The following is an 18,877-nucleotide window of genomic DNA, read 5'->3' on the forward strand; positions in this document are numbered from 1 at the left end:
AGCAAAGTTGGGCAATAACATACTTGCACTTCCCTGTATCTTCTTAGTTTGAGTCTTTACAGTCCCTCAGGGACAGCTGCACTAAAATGCTATGCTTGCTTTTAAGCACAGGCAGCCTAATGTGTTCGTATGTGTGCTAAAATGCATCACATACAGGAATACCCAGAGCAGCAGAGGCTGAGAAACTCAGCTCCTAAGTACTATATCCAAAATTGCACGCTCATGAATTCATCTTAGCATAAGAACTCAACACCATCAACTAAAGGTGTCTTGGATAAAAAAAGAGAACCTGCTCTTTCTCTCCATTACTGGAGATGGCTTTCTACTCAGCAGCTATACTTTGTATTAAAGGTGAAGGAGGCAGTGGCCTGTCACAAGGAGGCTTGGAAGGTTTACTATCTTACAGACCAAGCAAACATGGAATTGACTTTACAGTGCAAGAGACCTTATCCAAGGAAATAAAGGTCACCTGAGCTGAAAGGTCACCTCGTTTGCTTGGTTCATTTTATGCTGCCCTAAGCATATTTGGGATTAAACAATAAGCACATACTTAACGACAATGTGCTGTTCAGACAGGAGATATTTATAGCCTCTAAGAGTTTTAAAGCAGCCAGCCTTTTCCTTTCCTTCAAAACCCAGAAAAAAATACACCCTGAATCTCATCCTAACGCTTTTTCCCATTGTAATGCACTCACCTAACTATGGCAAACTACTCCTTCACTTACATTTACCAAGAATCTTAATGCTTAATAAACTGTATGGACAAAAATGTCACCCACCACTTTACCTTCACTTTACTGTATGTTTTTAAAACTTTTTTTGCCTGCCAAACTGTTAACAAGCCAGCAAGATTAATGGCAAAATGCTATCTGGATGGTGTTAGTCAAGGAGTAAGAGCCTGAACCTCGACCCGTTGATGTCACCTGACAAAATCTATCATGCACAATCACCACACATTGTGTTGAACACAGCTAAATTCTTCACTGTGTGAATGACACTAAGACAGGATAGTACTGTATTTCATGTTGCTTTGAAACACTCTCCTTGCAGTCAGAAATATTGGAAAAAAAATCCAAGCTATTTTTGGCCATTTTAATACAAAAAGAAAAAAATAATTTGTAAAAACAGAGCAGCGAACCCAAAGTCTTTTTCATACTCCACAGTCATGTTGCTTTTCCATGAGTTGCCTTGTCAGTATCTGGTAGGAGGAAAGAGATGCCACTCCTATGTGAAAGGCTATTTGCCAGAGATTCCGTAATCCATACAAGTAAATATTGCAAAAACAAACAGAGGAAAAGAGTACAAATGTCTTCACCTTCCTCGTCGAGCTGTAGAACAGGTACAAATAACACTACAAAAGGAAAAGAGAAAGAGTGTCAGCCTGGAAGGACAGACAGGAGTCATAGCTCAATGCCCCTAATAGCACACTGATCACTATAAAGCTTAAAGCTTCCCTCCAGCTCTCATGCTGTTAGCTCCTCCCAGAAGAGCAGGCCAGCAGCCCCAGCCCACACATCAAATACAGCCTGTCAGCACAGCCAGCGTCCCCTCCTGCCCACCTCAGCCTGGAACTAAAGGAGTCTGAAGTTGGAGCCAGCTTTCAAAACCCAGCGAGGATTTTTGCAAGCTGAAAGCTCAGAAGCAGGAAATGAGCAGAACCTGATCTGCTGCTGCTGCTGTAACTGCTCCTGGGAGAAGTGAAGGACTTTGTTCTCTAGAACTGGCTTGGTAGCAAGACCATCATTTCTGTCAGCGTGTGGCTCAAAAAGTGTTCAGCCTTCTTTTTTTGAGTTCAAAAACCACGAGCTAAGTATGGACAAAGAGCAACAAGCTTTACAGGATACAGCTAAAATTCTCACCCACTGCTGTCAGATAAGTTATTTATTTTAAACTCAGGCTTTCATACTTAGGCTTCCAAACGTGCTGATGACACAAGTAAAGACCATACAGTAGAAAGCACTTCACATTTCAGCTCAGTTTATGAGCAAGTATTTTGTGAAGACAATTGCTGCAGATGGGGATAAGAGAGAATTTGCTTGTTTGTTCATTTTTGAGCTTCTCTGGCTTCAGGTACTAACAGGAAAAAAGCAGGACAGAGCCTCTCTTTGTGAAGAATATTTGCATCTAGTTTTAGATCCAGAGTATTACCTCCATTTCAAAGCTCTGCCATAAGCAGAGGTGTAAGAAGGCTGAAAGACACTCAACTGTCTATCTATCACGATACAATAAATAGCAATTAAAAAAACCCTTTTAATTTAAATAAAAAAATATTTGGTGATGCTGCTGTTCCATATCTGCTTGGTCTTTCAAGGTGGTTAGGTTACAGAAGTCTATCAGCTACGTCTGCCACCATCACTGGGGGACAAGCCACCTTTGGCTGAACACTCACCACACTCAGCTCAGTTTGACACATAAGAGCATACAGAAACACAAGTCTACAACTGCAATTTCCAAGGGTCACGTTGCATTCTTAACTGTAGCTGTGCCACTTCACTGCAATACCTCTGTGGAATTAACTAGATCAGATGCTATAAGCCAAGCTGTGCCTCTGCTTAGCTGGAAATGATTTTGTGTTGTAAACTGTAATACCAAAAATCAGAAAGCATTTTGTGAACGTACCTGGAAAACACAGGCTAGAAAAGGTAGAAAAAATGCGACCACATTTCCCATTCCTTCATAGTCCTCCTGTTTGGATAAGAAAAAAAAAGCAACAAACAAGGAACTACATCAACTACAGTCGTTAGCAAGCACTAATTCATATTTTAGAATATTAGCCTTCATTAAGTACCTCTCAGCCTCGTTTACCTTGATTGATTGTAGCAGTACCAAACAGCTCAACAGGGCTGAACCAAGCACTAAGAGCTGAGGTGTATGTGATAACACCTGCTAAGTTAAACTGTGCATCTCTACCTTCAGGATGCTTCTTTTTGCCTTTCTTAAAGCTGTCTGCAGTCTCAAATTTGTTCAATGAAAAAGACAAAGAAGTATCCGGAACATGAACGAAAGCATCAAACACAAACCCAGCTCTGAAAAACCAAAGTATTTCTCCACATTTCAATCTCAGCACAAAAGGATGAAGTGCAGCATGTTGAGATAGACAACAAAACGTGAGCTCTAGCAGGGGAGCCATCAGAATGATGCACTTCCTGGAAAAACAAAACGCTTCCTATGGAGATATGCATGTACTGCTACAAAGCAGAACAGCCACCCTTAACCTGGTTACCCCAGTAACTCTCCTTCTTGATCTCATTTATAGGTTTCAAGTCAGTCAGGGTTACCTGGAGCGAATGCTCTGCTAGGTGAACTCCTCGGATGAGATTCAGAGCTCCACACATGATGTTCAGGACGAGTGACAGAATCCCCAGGGGAGTCACACGCTGCATTCTGTAAGCAGGAGCTAAAAAACAGCAAGGAAAAAAACCAACACTAAAAGAGAGCAACAAGAGAGACAGTGAAAGTCAGCAATACTGCTCTGAATCTTCTACAGAATGCAGCTGAAATTAGCTTGCACTGATTTTCATGCTTGCCTTGAGAAGACCAGTAATGAATAGAAGCAGCCTTCTTGTTGCATTGCACTGCTCAGTTCTTTGGACATCCAGAAATCAGATCCACAACATGAATCAAACAAGAGAATTTGTTCTTGAGTCACCTGGCACTGGTTTCTTCTTTTGTGCTACATATAGGTATTTTTGAGCTGTTTATTACAGCACATTCACATACTGACTGCTCTTTCCTGGTTGGTAGAAAAGTTAGAAGCTTTCAGCACTCAAAGTTCTGCTAAAAAGCTCAGATTTCTGACGTCTGTAACAGCAGGGGAGCACTTCATTCCCTCCTCAAACCAGCAATCGTGTTTTTATTCCCACTGACAGTCAGAGGGTTCAGTGCAGCCTCCAGAAGTTTTGTTTCACCTGCACCATTCCCATATGGAATTTGGTGCCCTAATTAAGCAGCTGCCAGAACATAGCACACAAGTGCTGAAGCCAAAGACTCAGGTGCTCTGCTGTCAGAGCAGTTACCGTGGCAGCTCTCCAGACCACACTGCCTCTGCTCCTGTCAGTGGGAGTCCTCAAGGCAGACTGACAGAACACAGTCAAACCAGGGCCTAGAAACCAGACTGCTGCTGCAGCTTTTGGTGCTTGCTACTTATTTTACACTGCACTGCAATTCCTTTCTTTCCTTTTATAGGTTCATAGGTTTTCTCCCAGCTGGCCCACATTCTAGAAGCAGCAAACCACCTCTCTCTCCCCTCCCATCTCCTCCACAACTATTATGCTCTCTTAACACCCATGCACCCAATAGTATTTATTCAGGATGACCTAATTGCTTCACACCTAATTTAGGTCAAAGCAATTACTATTGATTTGTACTTAATTTTGGAATGTGGCACTTCTAATTAAGGGCTGTGTATGACCACAAACCTCACCTATTTCCCAACCCAGCTATCCCAGACAGTCCAATATTAGACTACACCTGCACGTCACGCTGTGTTCTATCTTTGCATCACCACAATGAGAATACTTCAAGCATAGCAAGGGCAATTTGCACTTCAAGTACCAAATCCAGACCTTCTCCTGCACCAGCAGGAGATATCCAGAAGATAAAGGACAGAACGAAGGAGCCCTCAAGAAGCCTGCCCTGTCTCAGGATCTTCCCATCCAGATGCAGTCAGCTCCTGACTTCTGTAGGTAAACCATGTAACACTGTAGAGACCGATTCCAGCTTTGCTTTGGTGGCAGATGAAATACTTCAAGAGCACCACCCTGCTGCACGACTTAAAGATGAAAAACACCTCTGTCTTCTCCTTTAAGAGAGGTTTTGATGGATGGATTTAAAAAAAAATCTTGGTGTCAAATTAACATTGGGATATAAATGATCTTTTATAAATGCCCATGTAATTAATTTGTGCGACACGCATTCGTACCTCCATAATTTCATCCCCAAAACTGCTACAGAGGGGAATGTATTAATCTCATTTGCAATATGTCACATTATTTAGTATTACTGTGTATTACAGTCACACACACTCTCGTGTAAATAAATGATGCAAGAAACCCAATCATTTAAAGGCAACTTTGCTTTTTTTTTTGCTGTGCAATGAAATCTGAAGTCCAAGCAAAACACTTAACAGAAGCTGTACCAGCATGTTTGTTCTTACACTGACTGCAGCACTCTGTTTCCTCTCATTTTCCATAAATTAGATAATGTTGCAGCAATGTATTTCTCTCGTGGAAATTTCCTGAGAAAGACTACTGTATCTTGTCCCTGAGTTGCTAAGATTTGCTTTAGAGGCAGACTGTATCTTCCACAGGGAAATCATCAAGCACAAGTGCCACTCTTTGTACAGGGTCTTGCAATTACACATGTCAAGAGTTCCCAGACCTCAGAGAAGAGCAATGCAACGCATCACTTGTGCATGCTGAAGACAAGAGCACACAATTTACAAGCTACATTTGTGTTCAGCTGGATAAGAACTGCTATCACAGATGCAGGGGGGATTACAGTATTGAGCTGCACAGGGTTGGCAGTCTGCGCAAAGTGATCTTTAAACTGTTTGCTGTGGAGTTTTACATCCTTCTGAGGTTTAATCCACAAAAGCAAATTGCATAGAATGAGTGAAACGGGCACTATCAGGGCGAAGTGCTTACAATTCTGGCTGCAGATTTGATCTTGTTTTTACAAAAGTAAGTTAATGCTAGAACTACTTATTTAAATAAGAAAACACGAGAGCACAAGCTCTGTTAGTCCAGGACTATGTGATCTTGCATATGCACAATTAAATGCTCACTGGGATTCAAACTGATTTGGCTGTTCAAACAGGAAAGTCATGGCACTTCAGAGCACAGAGAAAAGCCATGCCAGGAGTGGAGAAGAATGAAATCACACTCGAGTGTTTTAAAAATAAAACACAAGGAAATGAAAAACAAAGATATAAGGAGAGGTTATCATCTCTCTCAAAAAAAAAAAAAAACAACAACCATAAAGGACTCTTAAGTGCCCACCATGTCCCTACAAAAGATTACTTCCATTTCACATTGCTCTTACATACACACCCCACTGACCTGCAAAGCTGGATGAGCTCTGCTTACAGAGACTCAGGGTTTGGCTGCTGCAAGGCAAGCTGAGCTCCTGCACGTTTGTTGACCAACAACACAGTGTTAAGAGCCTTTCCAGGAGGAAGCAGGCTGGGTTTAGTTAACAAAGGAATGAACAAAACGAAGGGAAAATGACACAAAAAAACCCCACACACCCTTTGTGTTCTATCTATACAGCGATAAAGACAAAACTGCCCTGACTTTTCAGACTCCTTTCATGCTAACATGAAGAAAAGCCTGAGGATGTGATTGTACAGCTAAAGAGGAGGCAGGAGCTATAGCCATGTGAGGAAACCAATGCCTTGAGCAGTCTGGGATTTATCTTCAGTATAGGATGTTTAATACTGCTCTCCTTTAACCAGGACACTTCAGTGTATACTCAACAAGTCTCCTGTCTAGCAGAGCCTTAATATAAATAACACTAATAAGGAAACAAACACCATGCACACAGCTAAACTTAGAGCTGCTAAGTGGGATTCAACACGAGAGGAGAGAAATAAACCAGGGAAGCTGACTGCAGCTGATGGAAACAGATGATCACCAACATGATCCTTAAAATAAGGACAGGACAATTTGTTTGAGCATTTGGGTTAGGCCACAGAGAAAAAGCCAGAAACACAAGCCAGATGGAAAATAAAAGAAAGCAATTAAGAATATGGAGGAACTGAAAACCAATTTCTGCTCCATGGACACAGACTAGCTAGCATATGTTTACTGGCACTGAAATTGTTCACAATGGTGCAAATAATTGGTAAGCCCTGCCTCATCACAAAAATATTTCACCTCCAAGCATGGTTTGGAGGCACACCCACGAGTTTGACTTGTAAACCAAATGTTTTCACTTCTGTTTTTAATTCCTCCTGGTCAAGGATCCATTACAAATTCCTACACCAAATCAGATTCCGGTTCATCCATCGGAAACATGAAGACTGGGCAATTGGATTTTAATGTTATTAGCACTTTGTAACCCAAGAGCAACAATAAAAAAGAGGAAATACAAGCTCGTGATACCCAGCTGTATTTAACTGTAATGCTAATGGGATTAGGATCATTTTATTTTGCAGAGGAAGTAAGCAGGACTTTGATCACAGAACCAAACCACAAACAAGACAACACTGAACACGACAACACTGAAATGACAGCACCTGTTCTATGAGGAAAGGTTGAGGGAACTGGGCTTGCTTAGCTTGCAGAAGGCTCTGGGGAGACTCAATACTTGAAGGGAATGTTTAAACAGGAGAGGGAACAACTGATTACATGGGCTGACAGTGATAGGACAAGGGGGAATGGTTTTAAACTAAGACAGGAGAGATTCAGGTTTGATGTTAGGAGGAAGCACTTCACTCTGAGGGCAGTGATGCACTGGAACTGGCTGCCCAGAGAGGCTGTGGATGCCCCATCCCTGGAGGCATTCAAGGCAAGGCTGGATGTGGCTCTGGGAAGCCCGCTCTAGTGGTTGGTGACCCTGCCCACGGCAGGAGGGCTGAAAGCAGATGATCTTTGATGTCCTTTTCAACACAGGCCATTCTATGATTCTACAGTTTCCCAGTGCAAAGGAGCAACTGCTGCTGCATGCCTTCATAGACACCTTGCTGTCATTTGCAGGGTGAGGTTCAACAAGTGCAGTGTCACCTGTGCACAGCAGTAACTTACCAACCTCCACATGCACTCCTGTGTGCCCTCCATTAGCCACCCCATTCATCAGCTCCGTATCAGCCAGCTTCAGCTGAACTGGGGGCTGCAACCTCAGCTCCTCCTCCACCTTCTCCCAGCTGACCTTCATTGGAGAGCCACTCCTGTAGTTAAAGCGGTGTTTTACTTTCTGAATGGCATTATCTGCAACACAAAAGCACGCTTTGGTTTAGCACTGCAAAGCTTTAGTCAGTTATTCACCAAATCGTGTTCTTTTCTTTTGGTGATTTTAATTCTGAACCACAAAGAGGCCTGAATGAAACAATTGGACCTCATGACTTAAAGACAATATATACAAAACATATGAGGACTGTATAATGTACTCTCCTTAAAGATTCCTCAGTTTTTCTAAGCACAGTGGGATTGTGGAAATCCAGGTAGAAACGTGTGAACCCACTGCACTATTGCATCCCTTCCCAGAATAGCTTCTCACTGTGAAGGAATGTGTTTTCAAAGGTGTGAGGTTCTGTAGAACATCTGTTACTTGGCAAGAAGCTCGTTTATATCAGGGTAAAAAAGAAACACTGGGCAGGATTATGAAGTACCACATGAATCTAAGTCATGCCAGAAGTGAATCTGTCCCTAACAATCTATTCTGCCTTCTTTTTTTCCCTGTACCCATCTGTCTCCACCTGTCAGATTCCTTCTAACTACATTATAAAGTGTTTTGAGATGTGGATTTTTTGTTTTCCTGGGCTTATTTATTAACCAGCACCACATTCTGCTCATCTGTTACCAGGGCTCTCAGGAACAGGAAGAACAATAATCTAATGGTTTAATCCAGTTATAAAGTTTCTCCTTCCTCCTACACATGCATGCAAAGGCACACACACACAGACTCATTTTTATGACCAAGCTTTGGCCAGGAGGTATTATGCAATATCATTAAAGAATCAGACAAGAAGTTCTTAGTAGAGAACAAAGATACAAACCAAATTCAAGGAAAGCATACGGCCTGGAAGCTAAACTGATGCTTGTTGTGTCATAGGAAGTAGCAAATTCCCACTGAAGCTCTTCCAGGAAGCAAAATGCCATGATGGTTGAGTAGCTGCTGGAACAGATTGCCATGCAGGCAATCTCCCCAGAAGACAGGAAACTGCAATATCACAAAAAAGACAGGATTATCAACATACAAAGGTGGAAGGGTCATTCAGAACGTGAGAAGCCAACTGTGCATTCTATCAAAGATAAATGTACAGGCTGCAAAGACTGAGGGAGCAGAGTGTGAAGGATGCACTGCTCACAGGGCTGGGATCATCCTGCAGGCCCTGCAGATCTTCCTCTTGTTCTCAGCTCACTCTGTAAGCTTGAGCACATTACATCAGTAAAAACTGAGGACATTATTTGAAGCCAGGCTGGGAAACTCATGCTAACAACTACAGGGACACCCAGAAAACATCACAGGGAAGAAAATTTAGACACAGAGACAAGGAAGCTTGCTCACTGGAAGCAAGCAGATGTATTCCTTGTGCCCCTTGAATGCAATGACTTCATATTAAGAAGTATCTGTTAACTTGCACAAGAACACTACTAATGCTTAGTCATCTATAACAAAGTAAGATGATTTTCTGAGAGTGAAATGAAAATTCTCTTCCAAAAGGGACCAGGACAGAAGTTTCTGTATTGACATTTCCACTTACAGATGCCCTCAAACCTACTAGGATCCTGACCAGGCATTCACCTGAGCAAGGTGAAGCTGTGTAATTAAGGAGGAGCACAATCATTCTCATCTGGACTTCATAAAACAACGTGTGAGACAAGGTACCTAGGTCAGGTGTCAGCACTCAGTGCAGGCAGCTAAACTTCCACAATCCCCACAACGATTACAGACTCATAAGTACCTCTGAGCAGAGGAAGTCCTCCCTTACTGGTTACCCACTCATTGGCAATATCTTAGCTAAGACCTAGTCTTGAAGCTCAACAATCACACTTTCTGCATTTTCTCTCTCCTCCTGTTTATTTATTTCACCCTCCCACACAGAGATATTTGTAGTTTGTTTTATTACATTTCTGTTTATTTGCTCCACTGTGTACTTGGGACTGCTGGTTCAGATGAGCTCTGTGCCAGTCCAGTTACACTGGGCACATTCCCAAGATTCCCTTGGTCCCCAGTTCACAGCTGAAACCAACACCACATCTGTGTAAAACAACCCTGGCCAAGCTGCCAAAAACCAACTCTTTTTGCCACGTATCTATCTGCAGTCCTCTCACTTCAGAACCAGATGCATAACTATTTCTGCAGGGGCTAAGGAAGATGACAGCTGCATAACTCGTTACTACTTAAGGGCATAAACACAACCTGAAAGAAAAGGAATTAAAAAGATAATCTCTGATTTCCCAGTTCATTCAGTGCAAGCTTACATATCCCATTTCTCCAGTAACTCTGTCAGATTGAGACACAGTTCTAGCTCAGGATCACTGTAAGTTTGCCTGCAATCACAAGCTAAAACTCATTTTTAAAAATAAACTGAAGAGGAAACAGAATTACTCCGATTGAAACTGTAATTTCTTGAAATAGAGACTAGCAGATCCTTCTCCAGTGGAAGAAAGCAGAGATTCCTCATTTCTCCAAACCACTGTAGGCAGCTCTGTGTGAGCCAGAAGAAGAACTGGAGGAACCCGGGGATTTCCAGGTCAGTTCAGTTTCAAAATCCAGCTAGGTTACAATCTTGAGTTTCACAGAACATACCCCATCCTTAAAGTTCAACTAATCCCCAGCACAACCATCCTAAAAAACTGAAGTCAGAAAACAAACCAGCTGAGGCAGGGGACTTACTGGATGCTCAGGTCACGGCCTTTTGCTGTGCCTCGACTTGGATACTGTGCCAGAACTGAGGATAACGCCTTCAGTTTCTTCCTGCATTGCAGAAAGTCCTGGTTGAAATGAAAGTCTGTGGAGGCTGAGAGGGGAAGGCCGTCTCTCACCCGCACCACACAGGCAAAGAAGATCATGGACATTCTCCACTGGAGTACTCATGAGGACAACCTGAAAATGAATCGCTGAATTAGCTTAACGATGCAGCAGTGGTCAGATCCTTACAGATCTTTTCAGGCCACTACACAAGACAGACACATCTCAGAGAGTTTATTCACCACTGCTACTCGACAGTCCCTCTTGTAACAGCACTGCTGCTGAAAGCTGATCAAAGTATTCCCAAAGGTCGGAGCTGTGTCCATCTGCTGCCTCTCTCAAACTAACAGGTGAGGTGGGGATTTGACAGTGAGAACGTTCACTGTTCTCCCTCCTACTTCACCTGAAGTGTCAGAAATGCTGAGCTATGTTCTTCTTCGTGTTTATGGAAACCAGCTCACTCCTAAGGACCCTGCAGCTGTGTTAGTGCTGCAGCAAGGCCTGATTCTCCAGTGCAACACAGTCATTTTTTAAAATGGCAGCAGCCTGGCATGCTCTTTCTACAGAAGCAATTATGGCTAAACACAGAACAAATGTTGCCCTCTCTTGGCTTCTTGTTCTTCACCAGGTCACAGTCACCCACCATGAGCTATTACTGGAAATTACCTGGTACATCAGATCACACAGGAGATCTGTCCTTCGGGCACACCGTGAGCATGCAGCACCAGATGCCACAAGAACAGCAGTGCAGCTCCCATCACATCTGAAAGACAACCAGGGTGACAGTTTGAGAAAACTCACCAACTGGCCCTTGTCTGTATCATAAAACCTGCTGCACAGGGGTGAACACATCCTTAAGGCAGACTGCTTTCAAGGATAACAGCTCATTTTCTTCACCAAGACATCCTTCATCCAAGACAGTACTTGTGACACCACAACCACTGATTTAAAAGTAATCTGAGCTTGCTGTAAAGCACCTCCACATCTGCAGACATTAAGAGATTACTACAAATAACTTGAGAAATAAAAAAGGTGTTTGCTTCAGGATAACTGCATAAATAAAGTGTTAGATGAAGAAAAAAAAGACAGAAATATTACTGTGAAGTAATGTGATAGAGGGAATGACTGCTTCAGGCAGCCTGCATCAAAAATACACTCCAAGTGCCTTTAAATGTACCCCACTGTCATGTGGTTTTGCTCCCTATGAAGGTAAGAGAACAAAGGATGTTCCCCTACAGCCATTCATAACCTCCCATGCCTGCAGAGCTCCTAACCTCTCTTAAGAGTTGAGTTCTCTTTTCTCAGCTGTAAAATCAAACTGAGCTTGCCAACTTTGCTTGGTGTGCATCAGAATGAACTTCAGCAATAATCAGAATGACTGTATGTCATGTTGAGACACCACATCCATCTCCAGCATCCTGCAATAGCATGGACAGAGCACTACAGAAAACTGCTTCAGCTCGAGCACAAAAGTGAAATGAGAACACAGAAGGAAATTGCCAACTCGGAAGTATTAATGTTAACAGTCACCTTTTGAGTGTGGTCACACAGACCAGCATGGCTATCACTGCTGTATTCATACAGCAGGTTGATTATTACTATTTTTTATCTACTTGCCTGTGATTTTTTCTAGCTTTGCTGCCTAAGGAAGTGAAGCATGCACAGTCAAGCTTAAGTGCAAGTAAGACAGGTAGGTCACGTGCCTTTTAGTACTGTGAAAAAAGGAAAATGTGTGAAACAGAAAGGCTCCACTACCAACCCCAGCACAGAGGCAGTGGCTCAAACCTCAAGACCTCTGAGAGCAGGCAGGCACACCCCCTGGGCAAACAGCTGGAGAAGCATTGACTGGCTCTGCTTCTTACTTCCCATTCACATGGCCTGAAGGCATGTTTACATGAAATACAACACACAGTTGAAAGAGGAATGCCAGAGTAACCATGCAGGAGAGGAAAAGTAATTTAACGCAGCAGGTTCAGCTTTCTTGTTACCTATCACCCCAACACAGCTATCTCCTTTCCTCTCCATGCTTCCCCAGCAACTCCACAACAATTCTGGCTTTCCCCCCACAGCCCTCTGTCACTTGCATGTTGGAAGATGCTCTCTGCCCGTGGTTGAAACAGTCACTGATGCCACTTCCCTCAAACGCTTACCTGCAAGTCAGATTTGTCACATCACATGTGAGCAAAGAGCATCAGAGAACCATCCAGGTTAGAAAAGGCTTTCAGAATCACCAGGTTCAACCACCAACCTGACCTACTAGTGCTGACACTCACTGCCACGTCCACACACTCCCTGAACCCCTCGAGGGACAGGGATCCCACCCCACCCCTGGACAGCCCATTCCAACACCTCACCACTCTCCCAGCGAGGCAAACACTTTCATAACTCACCACTCTGATCAAGCTGCACACGGAACCAAGTCAATCTATGAGCCTGCTGTTCCAGTCTGACTTACCTTCTCCTCCCCTGGCCCCTTTCTGTTTGCGTATGATTAGCTGCCCAAAGTATCTGCAGCGGACTTTACGTGGCAGGCCTTTGAACTCAGGTCCAGCAGTCTGACAACGTCTTTGTGTGGAATACAGATTGCTAACACCCTGCCCGAGCCCAGCAGTTTAACTGGCACAAATCCAGCAAGGAACAAGTTGGAATTTATGATTGAAGTAAGCACTGCTTGTTATTTTCATGACACGAAGCACCTGTACATCCTACACATCAGGAGAAAACTCTTTAGCAATAAGACTCCCCCAGGCAGTGCTTATTTACCTGCCCTTCAGCAAAAAGGACTCCTCAGGATGTTCCCAAAGCAGGCATGTAACCAAACTTCTCCAGAACGCAGCTCCTCCATCCCTCACTCTCTAAGCAGCAGCTAACTCTCCCCAGTGACTACCCAGGGATTATTAAGGCAGCCTGAGTCAGATCTCTTATTTGATGGTGCTGTTATGCAAGCCCATCTGTAGATCAGATCCAATTGACTAGCATCACACTTCTCAAGAAACTCCTACCTTAATTTCCGTACTATGTGGAAGGCTCTGAAAGCAAACACAAACCAGAAAGTAGTTGGTAGAGTGGGGGATTATTTTCAAGTTATTTATTTTCTTCCTTTAAGAAGTTATTTCACCTAAGCCTCGTGGGCAGAAGCTTCCTTTTAAGAATGGCACAGTGTGAACAGGTAACATCTTGCCACCAGTACCTCCCTTAAGCACTCATTTTCTCTCTCCATTTAGAATCAAATTTATTTTTTCTCTAAATGAAGCACACAGCCACGTTTCAAACCCAAAGACATGTGACTACTTTGTCAAGTTCTGATCTTCCCACTGCAGCTGTACTAAATGCTACTACAGCCCAGGAGGGCCCTGAAGCAGTCAGATTTGGCTTAAATCTCTCCAGATTTAGCACCCATCTGAAACATCACGGGATCCAAATCTTTAAAACAAGGTTTGTAGGCCACTAGGAAGCCTATAGGCTTTGTACTTCTAATCACAGGAAAGCAAATATAAAGCTTTCCATCACAAAGTAGGTTGATAGGAGTATGACAGGACACATCAAGCACCTCAAATAATGCACGTTACATGGAACCCAAACTCCAACAGTCAGCTCCTACCTGAAATCTCCAGTCCCACTATACCCTAACTGCTGCCTAAACCACACCTTAACATCTAAGGGTCTGAAGCAGTTCCCCTTAATCAACTTCTCAAAAATATGTACCACCTTAAGTGCAAGCATGGATGGGTTGAGGCTGGAAAGGACCTCCAAATCCACCTGGTCAGACACCCAGCACCACATCCAGACAGCTTCTGAAAACTCCCGAGGAGGAAACCCACAATCTCAGGGTCCCTGTGGCAACACTCTGGCACCTGCCCAGCACACTACTGCTTCCTGACTGTCAGATGGAGCCTCCTGTACCCCACTTTGTGCCCACTGCCTCTTGTCCTGGCACTGGGCACCACCACCAGCAGCTGGGCTCCATGCTCTCTGCACCACCCAACAGGGATTTATGGACATGGGCAGGATCCCATTGAGTCACCGCAGCTCTCAGCCTCTCCTCCCGGCACAGCAGCACTTGATGGGCCTGTCCCCAGTACGCCCAGGTCTCCTTTGTACTGGAGGCCCAGAACCGGGCAGCAGCAGAGGGCCAGGATCCTGTACAGCATCACCTCCTTCACTGTGGCTGTTCCTCTATCAGCACCGCCACGGCGCCCACCAGGAACCCACACACCCACCCGTGTCCCAAAGCCTCCACACACACAGACACAGACACAGACAAACACCCCTCACCTCTTCCCCTTCTTCTCTCCCTCACTGCCCCTTCTCACCCACCCCCAAACTTCCCTCCCGCAGGATCCCCACGGCCCCTCCACCACACAGCGCACCCCCTCGGGGCACAGCCTCCCCTCACAGCCCCCCACCCCGTTATAAGACACTCCCCCGTCCTCAGCGCGGGACGAAGGAGGGAGGAAGGAGGGAGGGGATCGCCCCAAGGCCGCGTCTCACCTTCCCCCGCCCCGGGCCTGCTCCGCAGCCACAGCGCGGCCCGCCCCGCCCACAGAGGCGGCGGCAGAGCAGCGCCGCGCGGTGCACGCCGGGACGGGGTGGGTAGGGTCGCGGGTTCGAGGCTGCGTGGGGTCTGTGCTGGTTGAGAAGTAGCGGCACCCAGACAAAGAGCTGCGCTGTTTATGTTTTGCCACGCTTTCAGGCTTTTGCTGAGCCCTTCTGTGATCCTCTGATTTTTGTATGTTAGGAAGGTGGTGACCTGCGCACGTGCGTGATCACAACAGGAGATTACAGCAGCTGTGTGTTATTCAAAAGCAGAGGGAAGCCTGTTTGGGATCCTACGGTGCCGCAGTCTGTCCTCCTTTAGAGGAGCGGGCTGAAGCCTGGCTGAGTGGGGATTTGCGATCCCAGGACACAGGCATCCTCTGAAAGCCTTTGCAGCCTTCACTCCTCTCTTTTACTCTTCCAGCTACTCAGTATTCAACGTATTCTGTGGCCAGAGGTCTGTTAGTCAAGCTGTGGCTGAACTGTCACTGGCCCAGGAGGGATAAGCAGACAGAAGCTGTGTCAGATGGTTAGCACCGCTCAGCAGACATTAGGATTGATCACTGAGAATCAGTATCTGAGAAGCTTTGCCCAGCAATGGGAGCCAATCCTTGCTTCTATTTTGAAGCAGCACACCCTCATGTCAAAGACAAAAGCATAGACTGAATATTGAGGAGAAAATAAAAAAGCTGCCACGTGGAATGCATCTGGAGGTTTTCTTCCACACGGAGGTGTAGGCTGGGGTTAGTGTATATGACACCTTTAGGGACAGGCAGGAAAGGTGATCATGCAGAAGTCAGGCAGCAGTCCTGCAGTCCACAGGAAGCTGTGGGAGTGCCAGCCTGCAGAGAAGGGCCTTGCTGGGGAAATAACTGCTATTTCAGTGAAGGAGTTTTTACACTTTCATCTCTTGCAGTAAATGCAAATTTGCTTCTTATTGCTGTGACTTGGCAGTTAGAAGGAGACAGGATACTCCTCCACTTCTTTCTCCACTGAGTTGTGAGAAGCGTGGTTTTTTTGCCTGACTTTCTGTCTGAATGATCACATCAGGCACAAAAACAAAGAACTACTTTATTAGGTTGCTTGTCTACCAGATTTTCATAGGGTTTAATGATCCTCACTATGACTGGGGAGGAAAAATCAGAGCAGCTTTCAAAGTGCATGACAAATGCTAAAACTTTGACTGAGACATTTGACATGCAAAGCTCTTGACATATTTCTGCATAAATACAATTGGCATCTGGGAGTGATGTTAAAGACAAAACAGACATAATAGCCTGGCAGTGTTCAAATGTCTTCACCAATACTTCTAACAGAGCAAGAGCACTGGACACAAATCCTGTTTTTAGACAAGCCACAGTGTTTATTCCAAGATACTCAAGTGAGTTATCCAGCTGACTGTACACAGTTCTGCTTTCACAGGAGGGTGTACACCAATCTGAAAGAGAAGGCTATTGCAGTCTTGGTGCTTTTCACAGCCACTTATTTATGGTACACGGATATATCTCGTGCATGTGAGTAGTATATATTAGCCACCCAAATAGTGAATCTGAGCTATTTGCAAGATGGGAAGGATTTGTAGGATTAAAACCTGAACGTGCTCAATTTTATACATATCCAGTCGTTAGAGCTTACCTGAAAACATGATTTATGAGATTAGTCACTTCACTGGAGATCCTGGCTCATGATGTTCCTCTGATGTCTGACAAACCAAGGTAGCACGAGACCTGGTCTCCAGACAGTGTTTCTTCTGTAGCTGCTGTATTTCTCTCTCCTGCTCTCAGCAGGGTGACAGGCTGTCAAGAGAAATGTTATTAAACACTTTGCATGTCCCCATGTCACTGTGAGACACTGGCTGGGCACTACGTTCAGACAAGTATAAATGCAGTGGAAGTCCATGCTCACAGGATCACAGGCTGCTGAAGGCCTTCTGGTCCCACCCTGCTCCAGCTCAGCCCTGCACCCACGTGGCTTGTGAATATCCCCAGGGAGGAGATCCCAGCCTCTCTGATCCCTGTGCCAGCACTCTGGCATCTGCCCAGCACAGAAGTGCTTCCTGATGGTCAGATGTAGCCTCCTGTGCTCCAGTTTGTGCCTGCTGCCTCTTGTCCTGGCTCTGTCTTCTATGTGTCTCCCATCAAGGGTTTAGAGATGTGGGTGGGATCCCTCTGAGCAGCCACAGCTTTCTTGGCATCTCCTCCCAGGAGAGCTGCCCCAGGCCCTGCAGCACTTTGGTGGCCCTATGTTGGCCTCTTCCCCAGGTCTCTCTTGTACTGAAGGTCCAGAACAGGACCCCATGCTCCAGGTGTGGCCTCAGCAGTGCTGAGCAGAGGTGCAGGATCAGCCCCCTCACCCTGATGGAGCTCAGGACACCATTAGCCTTCTTCCAAAAGGGAGCATCACTTGCTCTTTTCCCCAAAATATCCACACTGGAGGAACATAAGAAGCAAAGTCTTACATTTTCATTTTCTAGGGTTTATGAAAGTAGACTTGCTAACTTCTAACACTGCTTATCTATTACTGTAATAGGAGGTGAAGCCAAATCAGCTCCACAGGACTGTGGAAGACCATGATGTAATTTGTAATGCAAATCCTCAATTCTGTGACTATTTGATAAATGCGAGAGATTTATTTGCCTTGCTATGCTTACTGAACTGAATGCATCTCATCACATGTGTTTAATGAACAAAATGATGGTTTGTATAAACATTCTCAGGAAATCGGGTTTGTTTTAAACATAATATGAGGAATCATTAAGCTATTATTGAATTGTCATGTTAATAGCTTAATGACAATAAATTAGATTGTAATGGCAAATGGCAGGGGTACTAATTCAGGCGAAGCACCCATTAGTTCAGGACCCTTTTCCAGCAGTGTCCATAAGCAGATGACAAAGTGACCGATCCCCCTCCAACTGCTCTTCCAGTTTCCCACCGATTTCATCTCAGGGAATTTCCTGAACCAGACAGGATCTGTCTACGTGGTGATCCTCAGTGGGTCGCTCCTTCCCAGGTCCTGCCTAATGTCCCTTATCACTCAGGAAGGCTTTCTGCATCGGCAGACTCTGTCACAGAGTTCTGGAGCTCAGATGTATGCAGTGTGAAGAACCCCCGCTCCTTCCTCTGTATTTGCACTGAAACAGATAAAGGCATAATGATGTCCTCACATACATTTATATTTTTTAAAACACGATCCTGTAGCTCCAGCCTCAGCTTGTTTTTACACTGCTGGCAGCAAAGCGTTCGCAGCACACAGAGTCAGCTTCGAAAGGCATTGATTAAATAATCATGCAGTCAGTGCACTTTAAACCAGTGGTTTAAGATTGAATGGTTCACGGAAAACAGTGATTGGGTGTGACAGAACTTGGAGGCTTATCACAAAAATGCCATTCTGTGCTTCTTTGTGTGTAGCTCTGAACTTATTTTGTTACTCAGAAATCTGAGAGTCATCAGACTCAGCCCTTCCAGGGAACACCTGGACCCCATCAGCAATGGGGGTAAGTCTATATTCTCTGTGCTTCCTCTTTCTCTCAATCCCCACCTCATCCTCCAAGGACAGAGGCAGCTGCTTTCTCCTCGAAGCAGTTCAGTGCTGCTTTTAACTTTCTGCCCAGCTTCCATGTGATGTAGGAGTGCCACAGGTGGCCTGAGGTATCCCCACACCCTGATGTTCGTTCCTGGCAACAGGATGGGTTTGGTGAGGACAG

The 18,877-nt window shown here is 44.8% G+C and overlaps 1 protein-coding gene across 1 annotated transcript; it reads right to left on the reverse strand.

Annotated features, from left to right (window-relative positions):
- Positions 1-33: 33 nt before the first annotated feature.
- Positions 34-10,767, reverse strand: SEC22C (SEC22 homolog C, vesicle trafficking protein). The gene is made up of 6 exons (XM_065744858.1): positions 10,561-10,767; positions 8,717-8,880; positions 7,746-7,928; positions 3,279-3,397; positions 2,620-2,685; positions 34-1,351 (listed from the first exon to the last, which is right to left on the reverse strand). The coding sequence occupies exons 1-6, from the start codon at positions 10,740-10,742 to the stop codon at positions 1,151-1,153; spliced, it is 915 nt and encodes a 304-aa protein (XP_065600930.1). The 5' UTR covers positions 10,743-10,767; the 3' UTR covers positions 34-1,150.
- Between the last annotated feature and the right edge of the window lie 8,110 nt (positions 10,768-18,877).

This window comes from Cyrtonyx montezumae, unplaced genomic scaffold (genome assembly GCF_038088225.1).
Source record: "Cyrtonyx montezumae isolate F1298 unplaced genomic scaffold, pur_monq_1.0 scaffold_32, whole genome shotgun sequence".
In the NCBI taxonomy this organism is placed as follows: Eukaryota; Metazoa; Chordata; class Aves; order Galliformes; family Odontophoridae; genus Cyrtonyx; species Cyrtonyx montezumae.